The 16,609-nt window shown below is 50.1% G+C and overlaps 5 protein-coding genes across 5 annotated transcripts; 4 read left to right on the top strand and 1 right to left on the bottom strand.

Annotated features, from left to right (window-relative positions):
- Nucleotides 1–253: 253 nt before the first annotated feature.
- On the top strand, nucleotides 254–2,935 carry EURHEDRAFT_408563 (NADP-dependent isocitrate dehydrogenase). Its single transcript, XM_040780862.1, has 9 exons — nucleotides 254–332; nucleotides 424–538; nucleotides 641–1,076; nucleotides 1,345–1,380; nucleotides 1,438–1,448; nucleotides 1,511–1,683; nucleotides 1,733–1,769; nucleotides 1,820–2,316; nucleotides 2,369–2,935. The coding sequence occupies exons 3-9, from the start codon at nucleotides 726–728 to the stop codon at nucleotides 2,791–2,793; spliced, it is 1,530 nt and encodes a 509-aa protein (XP_040642971.1). The 5' UTR covers nucleotides 254–332; nucleotides 424–538; nucleotides 641–725; the 3' UTR covers nucleotides 2,794–2,935.
- Nucleotides 2,936–4,947: 2,012 nt separating this feature from the next.
- EURHEDRAFT_512537 (P-loop containing nucleoside triphosphate hydrolase protein) lies at nucleotides 4,948–9,821 on the top strand (the record flags this gene model as incomplete). The annotated part of the gene is made up of 16 exons (XM_040786074.1): nucleotides 4,948–5,123; nucleotides 5,318–5,622; nucleotides 5,668–5,757; nucleotides 5,829–6,050; nucleotides 6,150–6,392; nucleotides 6,448–6,479; nucleotides 6,515–6,680; nucleotides 6,743–7,097; nucleotides 7,188–7,473; nucleotides 7,538–7,700; nucleotides 7,762–8,127; nucleotides 8,184–8,300; nucleotides 8,412–9,033; nucleotides 9,098–9,452; nucleotides 9,474–9,547; nucleotides 9,614–9,821. 16 exons carry the CDS (start codon nucleotides 4,948–4,950, stop codon nucleotides 9,819–9,821), a joined length of 3,780 nt encoding a protein of 1,259 aa, XP_040642972.1.
- A 2,538-nt stretch (nucleotides 9,822–12,359) lies between these two features.
- On the top strand, nucleotides 12,360–13,087 carry EURHEDRAFT_374348 (uncharacterized protein; the record flags this gene model as incomplete). The annotated part of the gene is made up of 2 exons (XM_040778629.1): nucleotides 12,360–12,483; nucleotides 12,555–13,087. The coding sequence occupies 2 exons, from the start codon at nucleotides 12,360–12,362 to the stop codon at nucleotides 13,085–13,087; spliced, it is 657 nt and encodes a 218-aa protein (XP_040642973.1).
- A 369-nt stretch (nucleotides 13,088–13,456) lies between these two features.
- On the top strand, nucleotides 13,457–14,718 carry EURHEDRAFT_447018 (uncharacterized protein; the record flags this gene model as incomplete). Its single annotated transcript, XM_040783642.1, has 4 exons — nucleotides 13,457–13,588; nucleotides 13,633–13,669; nucleotides 13,716–14,157; nucleotides 14,217–14,718. 4 exons carry the CDS (start codon nucleotides 13,457–13,459, stop codon nucleotides 14,716–14,718), a joined length of 1,113 nt encoding a protein of 370 aa, XP_040642974.1.
- Nucleotides 14,719–14,897: 179 nt separating this feature from the next.
- On the bottom strand, nucleotides 14,898–16,262 carry EURHEDRAFT_541169 (uncharacterized protein; the record flags this gene model as incomplete). Its single annotated transcript, XM_040787386.1, has 1 exon — nucleotides 14,898–16,262. One exon carries the CDS (start codon nucleotides 16,260–16,262, stop codon nucleotides 15,081–15,083), a length of 1,182 nt encoding a protein of 393 aa, XP_040642975.1. The 3' UTR covers nucleotides 14,898–15,080.
- Nucleotides 16,263–16,609: the final 347 nt, after the last annotated feature.

Here is a 16,609-nt window from a genome sequence, read left to right on the forward strand (position 1 = left end):
TACAGTAGAATACTACTGCTATGTATTGGTGATCTATGTGGTATAGTATGAAGTCTCGTGACATCACCGACATCGGCCAACACAATATAGAAGAAAAAAAAAAAAAAACAGTAGTAGTGGTATGGAGTAGAAGCCAGAAAGAAAGGCACCGGTGACTTACAGAGTCATAGCTATCTTGAGCGCTTGTTCCCGGTCTGTCTGGTCCCTCTTATATGTACCATCGTTCATCCCGCTCTCTTTTTTTCCTTCTCCCACTTTCCTCTACCTCCAAACCACGGCTCCAGAGCTTCCTCAACTCCCGGAAGAGCTTAACGGATATATTTTTATAAAAGGTTCAGTGACTTTTCCCGGCCGGTTCCGTTCTGCTCCGTTGATTATTGCTTCATAACTCCAGCTAACTAATCAATGGCTGCTTGAATCCAGGCTTTGCGTTCTTCCGAGCTTCCACTGCGAGCGCAACCTCCATCTATCCGAACCCCAGACAGACTACGAGACTCTTACTCCATACATTTTCAAAGCTCGACCAATCTAGCCTCGGGTATTGCGAAATCCACTCCCATTGCTCCCTCTATCCTCCCATCCAATGTCCTCATCCGTTGTGTCCGTGACCTAACACTATTGCTCTTCTCCCGGCCGGCAGAACTGCATAGCCAGTAGGATCCGAACCGATTTCGACAACCGTTCAATCCCTCCCTCCCCCCATAGCATTAAATCATTGAACCGTGATGGCTGCTGCTCTTCGGGCCAGTTCCGCCTTTGCGCGACGCTCTCTCGCCGCCTCATCGACCCCTCTCCCCGCCGCCCCTCTCGGCTCTTTTATTGTTTCCTCTTCTTCCTCTTCCTCTTCCTCTTACCACTCTTCCTCTTCTAACACTACTTCTTCTTCTCCTGCTTCTCTCCGTGCCTACAGCTCTCGTGCTTCTGTGCTTTCTCGTTCCCTTGGAAGTTCCCCTCTGTCTACTACCTCCCGCTGGTCTGGAGTGATCCCTACGAACCTCAACCAAGCCCGCACGATGTCTTTCGACGGAAAGAAGATCAAGGTCCAGAACCCAGTCGTTGAACTGGATGGTGATGAGGTATGAAATTGTCTTTCTGGTGGTGCTGCGGCGGCATCATATATATACCTCCTGTGAACCCTGTTGCTTCCTCGGTCCCTCGGTCAAGGCGGATATCTGCATGTCGAAAAGTCAATTATTCCGAGGATGACATTCCTCATGACATATGAGACATGAGAATGAGTCACAGGCAAGCTTTGTATCGGGAGGATCGTCTGGAGGACTCTGGAGGACTATCAATAGCAATTGCCTGGAAACATGTGCTGACCGGTTTGTTCCGGTGATGTAGATGACCCGTATCATCTGGAAGGAGATCAGAGAGAAGGTATGTCTTGACCCCTGCTAACTCTTCGCAAAGGAGTACCGACTAACTTGATTGCAGTTGATCTTGCCGTAAGCTTCATGTGTCTTGAACATACTATCGGAATGTGATCAGATTGCTAAGAAAAGACCAGTTACCTCGACATTGACCTCAAGTACTACGACTTGGGTCTCGAATACCGTGACGAGACAAACGACCAGGTCACCATCGACTCGGCTGAGGCCATCAAGAAGTATGGCGTTGGTGTCAAGTGTGCCACCATCACTCCCGATGAGGCCCGCGTCGAGGAGTTCAAGCTGAAGAAGAGTAAGCCACACCCTGTACAGTTCGACTTGACGGCAATTGACCATTCCAGTGTGGCTTTCGCCCAACGGAACCATCCGTAACATCCTGTGAGTGTCCCTTGTTCTTCCGTCTAAGATCATTGTGCTGACAAGACAAGTGGCGGTACCGTCTTCCGTGAGCCCATCATCATCCCCACCATCCCCCGTCTCGTCCCTGGCTGGACCAAGCCCATCATCATCGGCCGTCACGCCTTCGGTGACCAGTACCGTGCCACCGACCGGGTCATCCCTGGCCCCGGTAAGCTCGAGCTAGTCTACACCCCCGAGGGTGGTCAGCCCGAGACCGTCAAGGTCTTTGACTACCCTGGCGGTGGTGTTGCCCAGACTCAGTACAACACCGATGACTCCATCCGTGGCTTCGCCCACTCCAGCTTCCAGGTCGCCCTCCTTAAGGGTCTGCCCCTTTACATGAGCACCAAGAACACTATCCTCAAGAAATACGATGGCCGCTTCAAGGACATCTTCCAGGAGGTCTTCGAGAAGGACTACCAGAAGGAGTTTGACGCCAAGGGCATCTGGTACGAGCACCGTCTCATCGATGACATGGTCGCTCAGATGATCAAGTCTGAGGGCGGCTTCGTCATGGCTCTTAAGAGTAGGATCCACCCCTATATTATTCCGTTTGCATCTATTCTAACTGTTTATAGACTACGACGGTGATGTCCAGTCCGACATTGTCGCTCAGGGCTTCGGCTCTCTCGGTCTGATGACTTCCACCCTCATCACCCCCACCGGTGAGGCCTTCGAGTCCGAGGCTGCCCACGGTACCGTCACTCGTCACTACCGTGAGCACCAGAAGGGCAATGAGACCTCGACCAACCCCATTGCCTCGATTTTCGCCTGGACCCGCGGTCTCGTGCAGCGCGGCAAGCTCGACAACAACCCTGAGCTCGTTACCTTCGCTGAGGAGTTGGAGCGTGCCTGTATCGACGTTGTCAACGACGAGGGTATCATGACCAAGGACTTGGCCCTCTCGTGCGGCCGCAAGAACCGTGAGGCGTGGGTTACCACCAAGGAGTACATGGCTGCTGTCGAGCGCCGTCTCCAGTCCAACCTCAAGTCCCGTTTGTAAGCGAATTATGACTTAGGAGTTATGTTTGGGTGAAATGAATTTGTTATTTGGCTGTACAGTTTTGGATGTGCCATGATTTTGTATATCATATAGAATAATGGATTTGTGATGACGTTATTGTAGAACTTTTCTGCGAAAGCCTAGGAACTTGCCCTTTCCGTTTTCGGTCCGACTTCTCGCCGCTTTTAGCTCCCTGAGTAGTCCGGAGCGACTCGGGAGCATACCCTGATTGCTCCAGCTAGGATTACTGCACCCTGACACGGGAGCCGGATAAAACGTGCATATCCAAGCCTGTAATCTTACCTCATCAAACCGATTCTTTAATTTAGTGATACTATAGAATAGCAACAAAGCCTACATTTTACAGCTGTGGCCCACCTTGCAAGTAATGAACACCGTCTATTACTGCACGATAGGGCTAAGACCGGTGTCAATTGTGCTACCCAGCCCCGTTTTCATGAAACGCTGTAATCTCACTATGAATGGACATACCTCTAAATGCCACCCCACACGGAGACCAATTGCAGTGTATCCAAGGATCCTACATCCCCATAAGTGGCATTTAGGACTCACGGAGCGCTCGCGCTCGCCAGCGGCATGTTATGTTTGACTACTTTGGCCTATACGGATATAGGGCAGGAGTCCCTTCGCATATACTAGAGAGCTCAGCGTTTGGCAGGCCCAGCTTCTTTCTTTGCCTTCTTCATGTAGATTCATATCGTTCGAGACCGTCACACCCAGTGGGCTGAATTCCTCTCCCGATCCTTTTTCATCATTCGATACCGGCCTGGATGTGAAAATACCCTGGTAGATGCCCTCAGTTGACCGACAACTGTAGGAAAGAAGAAGGATAAATACAATCACCAAATCCTTTTGAAACTGGATTCAGTTAAGTAGCAACTGGAGGCTGAGGGAACTGGATCAAATATTAGTGTTTTAGAACCTGCTTGCAGATAGTTAATTAGATGATCAAGGCAAACCAGGAATCTACTTCCGAGGAGTAGCATGAGAAATCACAAGAAGGGAAGGAAGACTGGGCTCTAAGATGGCCTGTTGCTAAAGGGAAACTAACCGTTTGTCCCTGATGACAACCCTGGGCTGTGCACATAACTTCTCAGCGAAGCGCATGGACAGGTATGCACTGCTCACTCAGGAAGACAAAAACTCAACAACTCATCCAAGCACAGTACTGCTGGCTGACCTGGAGGCGGGACATTGAGACATACATCCAAAATTGCTCGGAATGCCAGAGCCAAGAACCCTTGAGATCGCACCCAGGGTTTCTCCAACCCCTACCTATTGCAGAGCGTCCTTGGTAGCATATATCCATGGACTTCTAATCTTTTTCGGTTGATAAGGAAGGATGCGATGCTGCACTAGTGATAGTGGAATGATTCAGCAAGAGACTCATCAGCATCCCTTGCAATACTATTGCTACTTCGGAGGATTTTATACATGATTTTACTGAGCACATCTACTGACACTGAGGCCCCAATGACAATCATATCAGACTGTGGGCGCCAATTTGTGCCAGCATTGTGGAACAAGTTCTGCCAGATTCTCAGAGTGAAGCTGAAGCTCTCCGCAGTATACCATGCTCAGTCTAATGAACGGGCTGAGGTTGTGAATCAGCATATTGCTTACTGACTGAGATGCTTCATCAACTGCCATCAGGACAATCGGTCTGAGCTTACTACCATTGACTGATTTTGCTGCGGCTTCATCGCCTTTAGAATCCACTGATGCCTCTCCGTTCCTTGCTGTGATGGCTCAACACTGCGTCAACGGCTGGTACAGACGAACGACACCAAAATGCCGAACAAGCAATGAAGGCAAACGCGGGGGTGAGCCCTCTCGCACAATGTCTACGAAACCCGCTTTTTCCTGTAGATAGATCCCTCTTCTTCTTTTCTCTCCAGATAGATATCCTCGTCGATGGCTACACTACTTCAGATAGGGATATCAATTCGCTAATATCTACTGGTCTGAGCCCGTGAGATTTCGGACTCCGGACTGACCCACTTCAACGAGACTCAGGAATACTTGATAAGAAATGGCAAAGCTAATTGAATTGAAATCCCCTCTCTTTACCCCCCGCTAGGGAAACGTAGCTGGAAGGGAAAAGAAAGACACCAAGTTTTTTGCTAAGGAAAGATGACGGTCTGCACAGGAGCGCCAGTTGCTGTGTTTGGCCCCAGAGTCATCATCGCCTGTCGCGCCTTTGACTTCACCCCCTATTTCGAGGATGTGTTTTTGGTGTGCTCACCGGCTACATTATTTCTTTTACTTTTCCCCATTGAATTGTGGCTGCTACGAACGAGCACCGCCAAGTTCAGCGATCGCCGCTACTAGGTTGTAAGCTGGTGAGTTGAGTCGTACACGCAAATACCTTCAACCTGATTGACGAACCGTTGATGATTTTCACAGGGAGTTCTCGGTGCCCTTTTTGCGTGCCAATTTGCATTTGCCCTCATACAACAGTTGCGGTCACCCGCGGTACAAACCCATGCCTCGCTGCCAGCAGACGTGCTGGAGCTGTTCGCTATCGCCAGCGCCGCCGTCCTCTCGTATATCCACCATTGTCGGTGATTCGACCCTCAACGCTGCTCGTGCTCTTCTTGTCGACTCGATTGTTACTGGGGTTGGCTCGTGTTAGAACGCTATGGCTCATCCCCACAGCGACTAACGCGGCGACCCTCTTTACAATGGGCTTTGTATTCACATTGCTTTCGATAGTGATCGAATCTACAGGAAAAGAATCTAGTCTCGCGGCGGCTACAGCAAAGCTTGCGACGCCAGAGCCCTTCAGTGGCTTCTGGAAGCGCGCTAGTTTCGCATGGCTCGCTGGGACATTTCGCTAGGGTTACGCGAAAGTGTTGCCGGTCCACGACCTTCCAGAGCTGGACCCCCAGCTGAACAGTCAAGTTGTGGCGCAGAAGCTGCAGGATAGCTGGGGACAAGTCAGTAAGTAGAACCGTGTTTGATCAGACAATGGCGAGCTTCTGGCTGATTAGAACTGCTGGACTACTCAGAAGACAAGTCACCTAAATATGCGCTGCTCCGGTCCTGTCTGAGAGCGTATATCTCTCCTTTCCTCTTGGGTGTCCTGCCGCGTCTGTTCATATCGGGATTCACGTTCTGCCAGCCATTCCTCATTGATGCGGCCGTGTCGTGGGTTGAAAATCCGGACACATCGCTGGATTCTGGAAAGGCACTAATCGGAGCCATTGCTTTGGTCTATGTGGGACTGGCCGTGAGTTGATCTTGTATGCTTTTGTATTTTTGTTCTCATAGGGGACTAACTTTCTTGGATGGGTAGATATGCACAGCCCTTCACGGCTACTACACCTTTCGAGGAATCATCCGCCTTCGAAGGGGCTTGATATCGTTCATCCACCAGCAAACGGCGCACACCAGAGTAGTGGAGTTGGGGGAAATTACAGCATTCACCTTGATGGGCACCGACGTGGAACGTATCATGAAAGGGTTCCGGGATTTTCATGAGTTATGGGCGTGTCTGATCGATATCGGAATCGCAATTTACTTACTGGAGCGACAGGTAGGTGTGGCCTGCCTCGTCCCAACCGTGATTGCCGTTGGTATGCTTTGTCCAATCCACTTTATACAAGAGAAGTTGATGGTTGACTGAACTAGCTTTTATATCAGCTACATTTAAGCTATCTGCAGTTAGCAACAGTTCCAGCGGCGGTGGATTGAAAAGGTCGAGGAACGGCTACGCTTAACTTCTTATACGCTGGAGAATATCAAAGCTGTCAAGATGCTGGGGCTATCGGAGAAGGTCTTTTCTATCGTCCAGGGATTGCGGTATGCCGAGATTGCTACCTCTGCTGTGTTTCGCAAGCTGCTTGTAGGGACAATTACGCTGTGTATGTGTTCCCATTTAATTTTAGAAATGCAACTAACCTGAGTGTACGGCTTCCATGAACAGCTAACTCACCCGCTGACCTGGCTCCTATGGCGACCTTCGTGGTGTATGTCATACTCGCCCTGGTCCGACATGACAATTCGATCCTGGCCGCGCAAGCCTTTACCTCGCTGACATTAATATCACCAATGACAACGCCGATGCTGACATTTATCCAGGCAGTGCCGACTGTGGTCCAGTGCTTGGGATGCCTAGACAGAATCCAAGAATATGCCAGCGTACCAGTCCTACATGATGATGAGAATACCCACGGTGAAACTATCACAGGAAAATACGACGGCTTGGTTAGTCTTCAGGCCATGCCAAAATTGGTCACGGAAGAAAGGAACCTAGTAAAATTCTCAAACTATAGCGTCGGGTGGAAGCAGGATGCACCGCCAGTCTTGCGCGAGATGCAGCTGAATATCTAACGCGGCGGTATCACCATGATTGTCGGACCTATTGGCAGTGGCAAGTCCACATTACTCGAGAGAATTCTTGGAGAGACACTTAGCATGGGGGGAAGAGCAGAGCGAAATGTTTCCCTCGTTGTCTACTGCTCTCAAACACCGTGGCTGCAGAGCGAGAATATCCGCCGGAACATCATCGGCGCGTCTGTGATAAACATGGACTGGTACGCGACGGTAGTATCTGCCTGTGCACTTGACAAAGACTTAGCTCAACTTCCTCGTGGAGACCAAACACCCGTTGGTAACAACGGTCTGACGCTCAGCGGCGGGCAGAAGCAGCGCATTGTAAGTGAACTTCGTATCTTCTACAACAAGTTGTTGACCAGCTTCAGACTGATATCTAAACTAGGCATTAGCTCGAGCCCTGTACTCGCGATGCAAAGTCGTTTTGCTGGACGATGTCTTCAGCGGCATCGACGCATCTGCTACAGAATCAGTCACTCGCAATTTATTCGATGAAAAGGGTCTCTTTCGCCAGCCTCAGACAACAGTAGTGCTCGCCACGCACTCTAGTAAGAGATCCCATAAAAAAAAAAAAAATTGTCGGTACCACTTTTAAGTGTCATTGCATAGGATTCCTCCTCCAGTACGCGGACAACGTCGTTGTCCTGGTTGATGGGCACATCGCTGATGCCGGCAGCCTGAATAGCCTTCAATCCAGTAACACTTATATTCAGGGCCTGGAGATTTCATCATCAACTGCGCCTATCACAAGCGAATCCAATGAGGGGCCACTTAATCCCCAGGTCTCCGATAGCCAGACTAAGAACGAGGACTTGGAAAGGGTTGAACTACTCGATCATGAATTATCGACCGATTACATCCGCCAGGATGGAGATTTCTCTGTTTATGCTTACTATGCATCGGCTTTTGGACATACGACAGTCCTTGTTTCCCTTTGCTTTATCTTATGCTGGTCTTTCTGTCGCGAGTTCCCAAGTCAGTCCCGGATCCCCTTTTTTGTGATGAATTATAGACATTTATAATGTTTATAGCGATCTGGCTGGACTGGCGGACAGCAGCCAATGCGAAAAGTCCCAACAACGGGGTTGGGATGTATCTTGAGGTCTATGTAATGCTAGGTATAGCTGGGCTAATCGCCATGATTGCTGGTTGCTGGTGCGTATACATCATATGGATTGCCTCCGATGAGAAGATCTGAACTTTCTAGCCGGTAAGTTCCACGCCAATGTAAACCTTCAACATATCTAACCTGCATCCAGCTGGCTCCACATGCATCGTCAAGGTCATAATCATAGCCGCATTTGCCAAGTATCTGGGCATTGTGATCCCATTCATGGGGATCCTCGTCTACATGGCACAGAAGTTCTATCTCCGAACATCACGCCAGATGCGACACCTGGACATCGAAGCAAAGGCACCGCTTTACACTCACTTCCTCGAAATCGTCAGCGGTGCGGCTACAGTCCGCGCGTTTCGGTGGCACAGATCATCCAATGCGAAATTGATTTCTCTGCTAAACATTTCACAGCGTCCCGTGTACATGCTGTACTGCATTCAGCAATGTCTGGGTTTCTTCCTGAATTTGCTTGTTGCGGTGTTGGCAGTCATTTTGGTGGCTACGGTAGTCTTCTTACGAGACAAATTCAACCCGGGGGATGTTGGTGTTGTCTTGGTCATGGTTATGACTTTCAACAGTAGTTTGATGCAGCTCATCAGATTCTGGACCATGATGGATACGTCTATTGGTGCTGTCGTCCGAGTCAAGAGCTATGTGGCTACTACCGAGCCAGAGGAGGCTGTATCTTCTCAGCAGGACCAATTACCTGTGTCATGGCCGACCAATGGAGCCATTCGGATTTCGGATTTGGCAGCTGCGCACTTGTAAGTCCTCTTGTCGGTGAACAAAGACAAGTGACCGCTTATTGATACCAATAATTTCTAGCAGAGCGACATCTCCATCCGTTTTAAAGAGCATTTCGATGATAGTGCAACCCGGAGAGAAGATCGCAATCTGCGGCTCATCCGGCAGCGGAAAGACGACACTTATCCTCTCTCTGCTGCGCATGGTAGAGCTTCAAGGAGGTTCAATGACCATCGATCTTTCGGAATACTCGCGGTCTGAAGTTCGCACCCGACTGAACGTCGTCACCCAGGACCCATTCCTAGTAGCCGGCTCAGTGCGCTTTAATACTGATCCCTTTGAGAGGGCACCAGATGAGAAGGCCATCGCAGCACTTCACAGGCTGGGGCTTTGGGGGAACATTGACCAGGAAGGCGGTCTTGAGATGGAAATGAATGCCGTTTCGTGATTTCTGGGCCAGCGGCAGCTGCTCTGTCTTGCGCGTGCGATGGTACAAGGGGGGAAGGTGCTTATCCTTGATGAGGCGACGAACAGGTGCGTTTCTTGTCTTTTCTTCTTTCAAGTTTACCACGAAAGGATACTGATGCTGATGCTTTGTAGTGTCGACCACAAAACAGAGGAGATGATGCAGGGGGTCCTGGAGACGGGGTTCTCATCTCATACGGTCCTCTCTGTTCTGCATCGTCTGCGCTACATCCATCGATATGATCGTGTCGCTGTGCTGGATGACGGGGTTTTGGTGGAATTTGATACTCCTGCCGCACTGCTTGCTCGTGATTTATTCGGGAAGTCATTGAGTACAACATAATGAATACTTAGGTTTTTTTCTTGCATGTTAAAGCGAACATTCTTAGACCACAAAACCCAGACCGGAAGCTTTAGGATTAACCTATATTTCCTCAAAACATCCCTTAGCTTCGACATTTATTAACTCATTCGCAGTAAGCGTTAATGAGATGTGGAGAGACATTCTTACTTCTAAATAGACTCAATAAAATGATACGGCGCGGGTGGGGTGGCAGCATAGTCGTTGAAGGTCAAGGTCAGGAATACTACACCAAATAGACCAGCTGAAGTCACAAAAGGAAGGCCAACCCAGGGACTAGCAAGCTTTAGTCCGATCTGATACACCAACGGCCAGAGCAGTGTCCCAACGAGCGTTCCTAGAGCTTCCATGATTGTATGACGGAGTAGGTGATGGCGCAGTGCTCCTCAGGGGTTGAGGCCGTTAGGATAGATCGGATTGACTGGCAGTAGACGCTTCCAAGGCCGTATAATAAGATGCCTATCGCAATGTCAGCTATTTTTTACGGGAATTGGACGCGCAGGAAGCAAGGACTCACTGATAGCCAAGAGGGATGGAGAGGGAGAAAGTGCCATGCCAGCGCATCCCAAGGCGGACAGCAAAGCGCTAGCCCTGGCCAACGCGAAGTGCGTGGACACCTCTGTGGGCCCTCGTCGGGAAAGAAGCAAGCGGTCCATGGTCGGTAGTAGTAGTAACACAACTAGGTGGGTTATGCTGTCAAGGGGTATCAGATATCCAGACTACATAATTAGCATGGCCGGTAGAACCAAGACCAAGGTGCGTACCCGAGAGAAAAACCAGTTAAACACCTGTGAGGCATAGATGATCAGTAGCCTCATGACACTGATACCTAGAGACTGTAGCAGTAACCCCAATGGAAGAGCAACTAGTCTGCTCTGCTCCTTGAGAAGAGTCATCACTCGGCGCACTTTGCGTGGAATTGAATTGGGAGTGTCATCTTTGGACAGCGGCTGATTAATCTCTTGTTGGTCGGATTCTACAGCAAGTGGACGCTGTTCGGGCACTGGAAGGACCAGGCAGAACGAGGTGAAAATAAGACCGAGTCCCAGATAGACTGGGAACCATAGAGACTTGTCCATGATGGCAGAGCTCGCAAGATAGCCAAATAGGCTGCCAGAGTACGCCGCAGCCTCCAGCAGAAAGCAGCGAGAAGGCTTGTGTCAAGGTTTAGCGGGTGTTTTTGTACCAGATCGTCTTTCAGTTTTGACTTACCGCAGATAGGACGGCGAGACATTGGTGACAATGACGAAGAGCAGCGATCCACCGACACTTGGTCCACCTCCAATCAGATAGAATACAGGAGCCAGGTAGATCAGCCCAATGGGCCATATTTGTCCATGCCAGCCTAAAAAGCGTCAGTCGCACACCCTATTATGGAGTATATTTGCGCAAGTTGGACATACAGACAAGATCAAACCAGAGCTCCTCTAGAAATATACCGGAGATTGACAATAGCAAGACCCTTTTCATGCCCCAACGCTCCGCTAGAGTCGCATAAGGGACGCCCAGGGCGACGCCTGGAAGCAGGAGCAACAGACCGACGAGACCCTTGACCATCGTAAGAACCGTTTGAATGGGTTCGGCCTTGCAGTCCCGCTCATGGACAGAGGCCAATAGCGTGCCTGTTTGGCGAGCATAATATTTCTGGCAGATGATATCTTGTAGAACGCTGGTGGTGGGCGGCACTGCTATTGCAGTCCCGGCGTTGACCAGGAAAAGGACAATGAGAGCCACGTAAAATGTACATCTCGTGTGGTATGCGTGATGGCCACTACTTTCACCTTGTCTATCGCCTGAAGCTCGACTAGAGTTGGTCGACGATGCTGCCTGCAGCAGAGGTGTGGCCTCACTCTCTTCCGAGTAAGCCATAATAGACTCCGTCAGTATATATGGATGGGATGTTGAGGGGCCGAAAATGCCGACAGTTGCGAGTGGCGCTGGGCCGCCAGAAAGCAAAATGAATGAGCTAGCAATGGCAATATATTGCGAAATCGCCCAAAGGCGCTATGGTCGCACTAATAATGGCCATTGAACCACAGGGAAACGGGCGATACAATCGGACTGCAGGGGAATGCTCATCCCTGCACATGAGGCTTGTACGCTGTGTCTGGCCACCGATAAACGAGAATGAAGTGGGGTTTGAAGAATCTAGATTTGCAACTAACATGATAACGAACAGCGCCTTGCAAGTGGAATAGGGCGAATCAGAGAGACGCAGCAAGTTGTATAGAAGCCCAAATCCTCCGGTGTCGCGTATACCAAGCTACCCCTTCAACAACTAACCATGGCACCAAAACGCACTTGAACATGTCTTCCGCTGATTCTGCATATTCCTGTATAGCTTCATGGCTCCATTCACAGTCACCTTGGACATGAATCTCTTGGCACAGTCCACCTGGAGAAGGCAATCCTGGCCCAAGTGCGGGTGATGTCGAAAGCATCCGCATCTGCACACCCATGTAGGAGGCTACCCTGGTTTGCCAGGCACAATGCATGAATGGCTATATTATCCGAGCTTCAATGAAAGTGTATTTATCAGACGACCAGCTGCTCGACTTGCAATTCCTGGAAATGGCCTGGAAGAGTATCGTCCAGCAGCCAGCTGTTTTGCGCAGAGTCTTCGTGTCATCGACATCAGGGAAACGTATGTTCTGGTTGGTCATGACAGAGGTTCGACAAATCGAAAATGGCTTGCCTGAATCCTTCTTTGCACAGGCGCTGGAGTGGGAAAAAGGCTGCATTGCTCTCACCGGCTGACCTTCCGCAATATCCCCAACGGACCAGGCTATGTCAAGGTCGAGCTGCATCATGGTATTGCGGGCACTTTTGGCAGCTTGAAAATCTTCCGCAAGCTGATGTGCCTCTACGATAACCCTCAAGCAGAGCTCCGTGGACCCTCATTCCAGCGGCATGTCGACTACATCTTGGCGGACAACAAACTGCATTACTGGCAAAACTTCGTCGCCAAAGCACAGCCCTCTATATTTACTCGACTGAGAACTGGGAAACTCCCGCAACGGCCTGATGAGGGACAGCAGCTAGAAGTGAAGCTCGACCGAAAGGGCGTCCTCGCACCGGTCTCCAGCTCCAGAGTTAGCTCCTCCATGTTCTTCCACGCCGCTTGGCCCGCCTTCCTGCGGACATTATCTCAGTTGTTCCAACGTAATGTTTGGCTATATCTCTTCCGGGCATCACAAACGTGCCCCTTCCCAACATATCTGAAGCTCTTGGCCCATACATCAGTATGACGGTTACTTTTTTCTTCTCTGTTTCATTTCCCTTCTTTCCACGGTATGGACCAAGCTCGAGAGGAGGTTATATTATACCACATTTCTGGCTTACTTATATGGGGCCGGTAGCCGCCACTTTTGACTTAATTACTACCTTTCACCTTGTCACTTACCGAATCGGGAAACATCCGAGGCTCAAGTCTAGACCCGGTCGAGACGAAGTCTTGACGCAATGATAATGACGCTCCCTCACAGAAAACGTTGGTTGAACCACCGATTCATTCTTTTTTGCTTCGATCTAACTGTTCTGGATTGCTCTTTCACTATTCGATACTTCAATACCAGCTTAATGATGAACATCCGGACAGCTCGCGTCCGATTCCCAGCATGCCCAATACCGTGGCCATCTTCTCGATATTCACCAGTCTAGCCACGATATCTGTTGCCCTGAGACTGCTCACGAGACTGTGGGTGGTGAAGACGGCAGGATGGGACGATTGGTTGATTGTGCTTGCGTTGGTATGTTAATCGCTGTGCTGGTAGGGAGTCGCTAACGGTTGTAGTTGACGGACTATGTCTTCTTCGCTTTTGCGATACTTGGTAAGACCACAATGTATCTCACAGGTAGAAGTGTCTAACAAACCAGAAACACACTACGGCCTTGGGATCTCCCGAAACGACCTCACCCAGTCCCAAATAACCCACCAGCTAAAAGCCTTCTACATCACAATCCCCTTCTACAACCTAACCCTCAGTTTCACCAAGATTTCCATGCTAGTCCTCTACCTCCGCCTCCTCCCTATGGTGAGCAAGTACCGCCTCGCTGTGACTATCAGTCTCTGCGTGATCCCTCTCATCGCGCTCTGGCTGGTGCTTAGCTCGTTTATGTTTTGCATCCCCGTGTCGGATTTTTGGAGTCCTGTGTCCCAGCAGAGATGTCTGCCAAAAGAGATTTGGTTCCTCAATGCCGCATTGCAGATTGTCACGGATATGTGGATTGTTTTCTTGCCTATGCCCGTGTTGGCGAGGTTGAAGTTGCCGCGACGACAGAAGGTTGCTGTTGTGCTGGTTTTTGGGTTGGGGATTTTGTACGTCTTTTCGTCCTCCCATTTAATGGCTTACTTGAATATCCAGCTGATGAATGCAGTGTCTGCATAGTTAGCATTGTTCGCATCTCCGCCCTCACCGAGCTCACCTCCCACGACGACGACACGCGCTACAACTCCCCCGCCGCAATTTGGTCCTTCATCGAAGCAAATGTCGCCATCATATGCTCCAGTCTCCCGCCCCTTCGTCCCTTGATCATTCGTCTAATCCCATCGTCTCTGCTCACCCCCAGCGCCTCTGAGCAGGAACGGCCCGTCCATCCGTACTCATCTTTCGTGGGGAACGATAACTCCTTGCATTTCGGGAATGGGGGTGCGGGATATGAAGTTAATGTTACTGCTTTTGGACGGACTGGTGTACAGCAGAGGGGGTCAAATTTGGAGCCAAGTTTGGAAGTGAGTCGTGAGCAGAGTCACGAAGGACAAAGTCAGAAGGAGGATGGGGTGGGTTCTGCTACTACCGGTGATACGGATAGTGGGATACAGGTGGTGAAGGAATTACAAATGGATTCGGATTTGAGGCGTTCTAAGGAGGGAGCATAAATCGGCCTGCGTTTATGGTTCTGCTGTATATTCGAAAAGCAGTGTTTTATGGAAATAGAGTATAGATGCGTATGAATCTTGTTTCGAATCCGAGAGAAATACAAATGCATACCCCTGATAGGTCTTCCGGACTAACCACTACGCTGAAGAGATTCGATACTACGATGCAAACACGGCCTTGACAGAGAATCATCCATTAAAACCACAGTAAACCGATGCGGACCTAAAACAAACGGCTGAACTGCAAACCCTATCTACCGACCAAGAAGTAATCCATTATCCCACATATAACGAACGAACCCCAAGGGATAAAACAAAAAAAAAAAAAAAAAAAAAAAAAAAAAAGGCTAAGGATGATCCAGTCAACGATTTGCCATCTGCGTACGCCAGGGCTTGTGCGCGTAGCGGCGTCTATCACCCCTTCCGTGGTTGATCTGGGCCTCCAGCTTCTCTCGTCGCTCCTGTCGCTTCGTCGCTGCATTGACCTGTCGCGACTGTTTCGGTGAGGTCAACTTGAGGGAGCTCAGTCGCTTAAGGGAGCCCAGTCGCTTGACCTTCGGCCTGCGAACACCCCCGCCCCGACCATGCCTGTCGTCTTTCCAAGGACGCCGACTTCCTTCCTTGCCGACCAGATAGCGAGTCATAACGGGCTCAGACTCTAGCACAGGGGATGCCAAATCACGACCGGCTCCAATGGTGTCCTTGAGTTGCTCACGCTCAGGGGATGCCAAGTTATGGCTTACACCGATGGTGTCCTTGGGTTGCTTGAGCTCAGGGGATGCCAAGTCACGACTGACACCGATGGTTTCCTTGAGTTGCTCGAGGGCAGCATGGAATTTTTGAGCTGGTGTCGAGATAGACTCTTGATTGGCTCCGGTATACTCGACGCTAAAGACGTGGGAGTTCGAATGAGAAAGACGGAGAGTGGCATTATCGATCGGTTGGGCCCGTGTTGGACTGGGCAGCGCGTATGGCGCGGGAAGAGTAAGGCTTGAAGAAAACGCGATAGCCTCGGGATCCAGTATAGACCCAATAGAATCATCCGACTCAGGGCTGAACGACCTCTTAGAAACCATGGAAGTCGGAAACACCGAAGATATACGGCTCGAAGATAGCGGCCATGGACATTCCACCAGGCACATTCCAACGTATGGATCCTCAACGTAAGCGTTCACTCCAGACAGGTCCACGTCCACAAAGGGCAGATGAAACCCTGGCATCACCGGATAGGAGCCTCGAGGATTGGACAAGTTGGCGTCCTTAGGGATTGAAGCTGGGGGAGGCGACGAGCCATAGCTCTGAGAAGCACTCCTATGCAAGTTGTCGATAGTGGAGTAGCAGTTGCGGCAGACCACATCGTACTCGCCGTCCCGAGGGACCATACCACGGGAAGCAAGAACCATCTGCGGTTGTAAAAAAGGATGAAACTGGTCCGCGCCTCTCACCCAAAGCCATGACGGAAGTTCATCAAGAGCCACAAGTGGGGTGAATCTGCCTTCAGGCCTGAAAACGCAGAACTTTGGGACAGGCTGTGCGGTCGACATCAGGTGTAGTTGACTGGATTATAACGAACGAGAACGGAGATGATAGTGACAGTAAAAGTGTAGCACGATACTAACGAATGCAGCTGTTGAAAGAGAATAAACTGAGAATGAGAGAGACGAGAGAGGGATTAAAGAGATATGGAAGAAAGAAGAAAGAGGTAGAGGAGGGAGGGAAGATGCTTGGTTTTGTACCCGCCGCCAGGAGTCCTCATCGTGCCTTCCTGGAAAGGCACAACCCCCATACGGCAGGAACCGAGGAAAGGCAAGAACGACAGCATTTCTGTGTCTGTAATGCAACTGGCTTAATAGCCATAATTATGAATTGCTTGGAATGCTTTTGGTGTCCA

Source organism: Aspergillus ruber (genome assembly GCF_000600275.1).
Source record: "Aspergillus ruber CBS 135680 unplaced genomic scaffold scaffold00002, whole genome shotgun sequence".
Classification (NCBI taxonomy): domain Eukaryota; kingdom Fungi; phylum Ascomycota; class Eurotiomycetes; order Eurotiales; family Aspergillaceae; genus Aspergillus; species Aspergillus ruber.

What these genes read in the sequence shown, in the direction of transcription:
- EURHEDRAFT_408563 (XM_040780862.1), top strand. Translation starts at nt 726, where the DNA reads ATGGCTGCTGCTCTTCGGGCCAGTTCCGCCTTTGCGCGACGCTCTCTC. An exon ending in TTGAACTGGATGGTGATGAG is followed by an intron (nt 1,077 to 1,344) that starts GTATGAAATTGT and finishes CCGGTGATGTAG; the next exon opens with ATGACCCGTATCATCTGGAA. An exon ending in CTTCGTCATGGCTCTTAAGA is followed by an intron (nt 2,317 to 2,368) that starts GTAGGATCCACC and finishes AACTGTTTATAG; the next exon opens with ACTACGACGGTGATGTCCAG.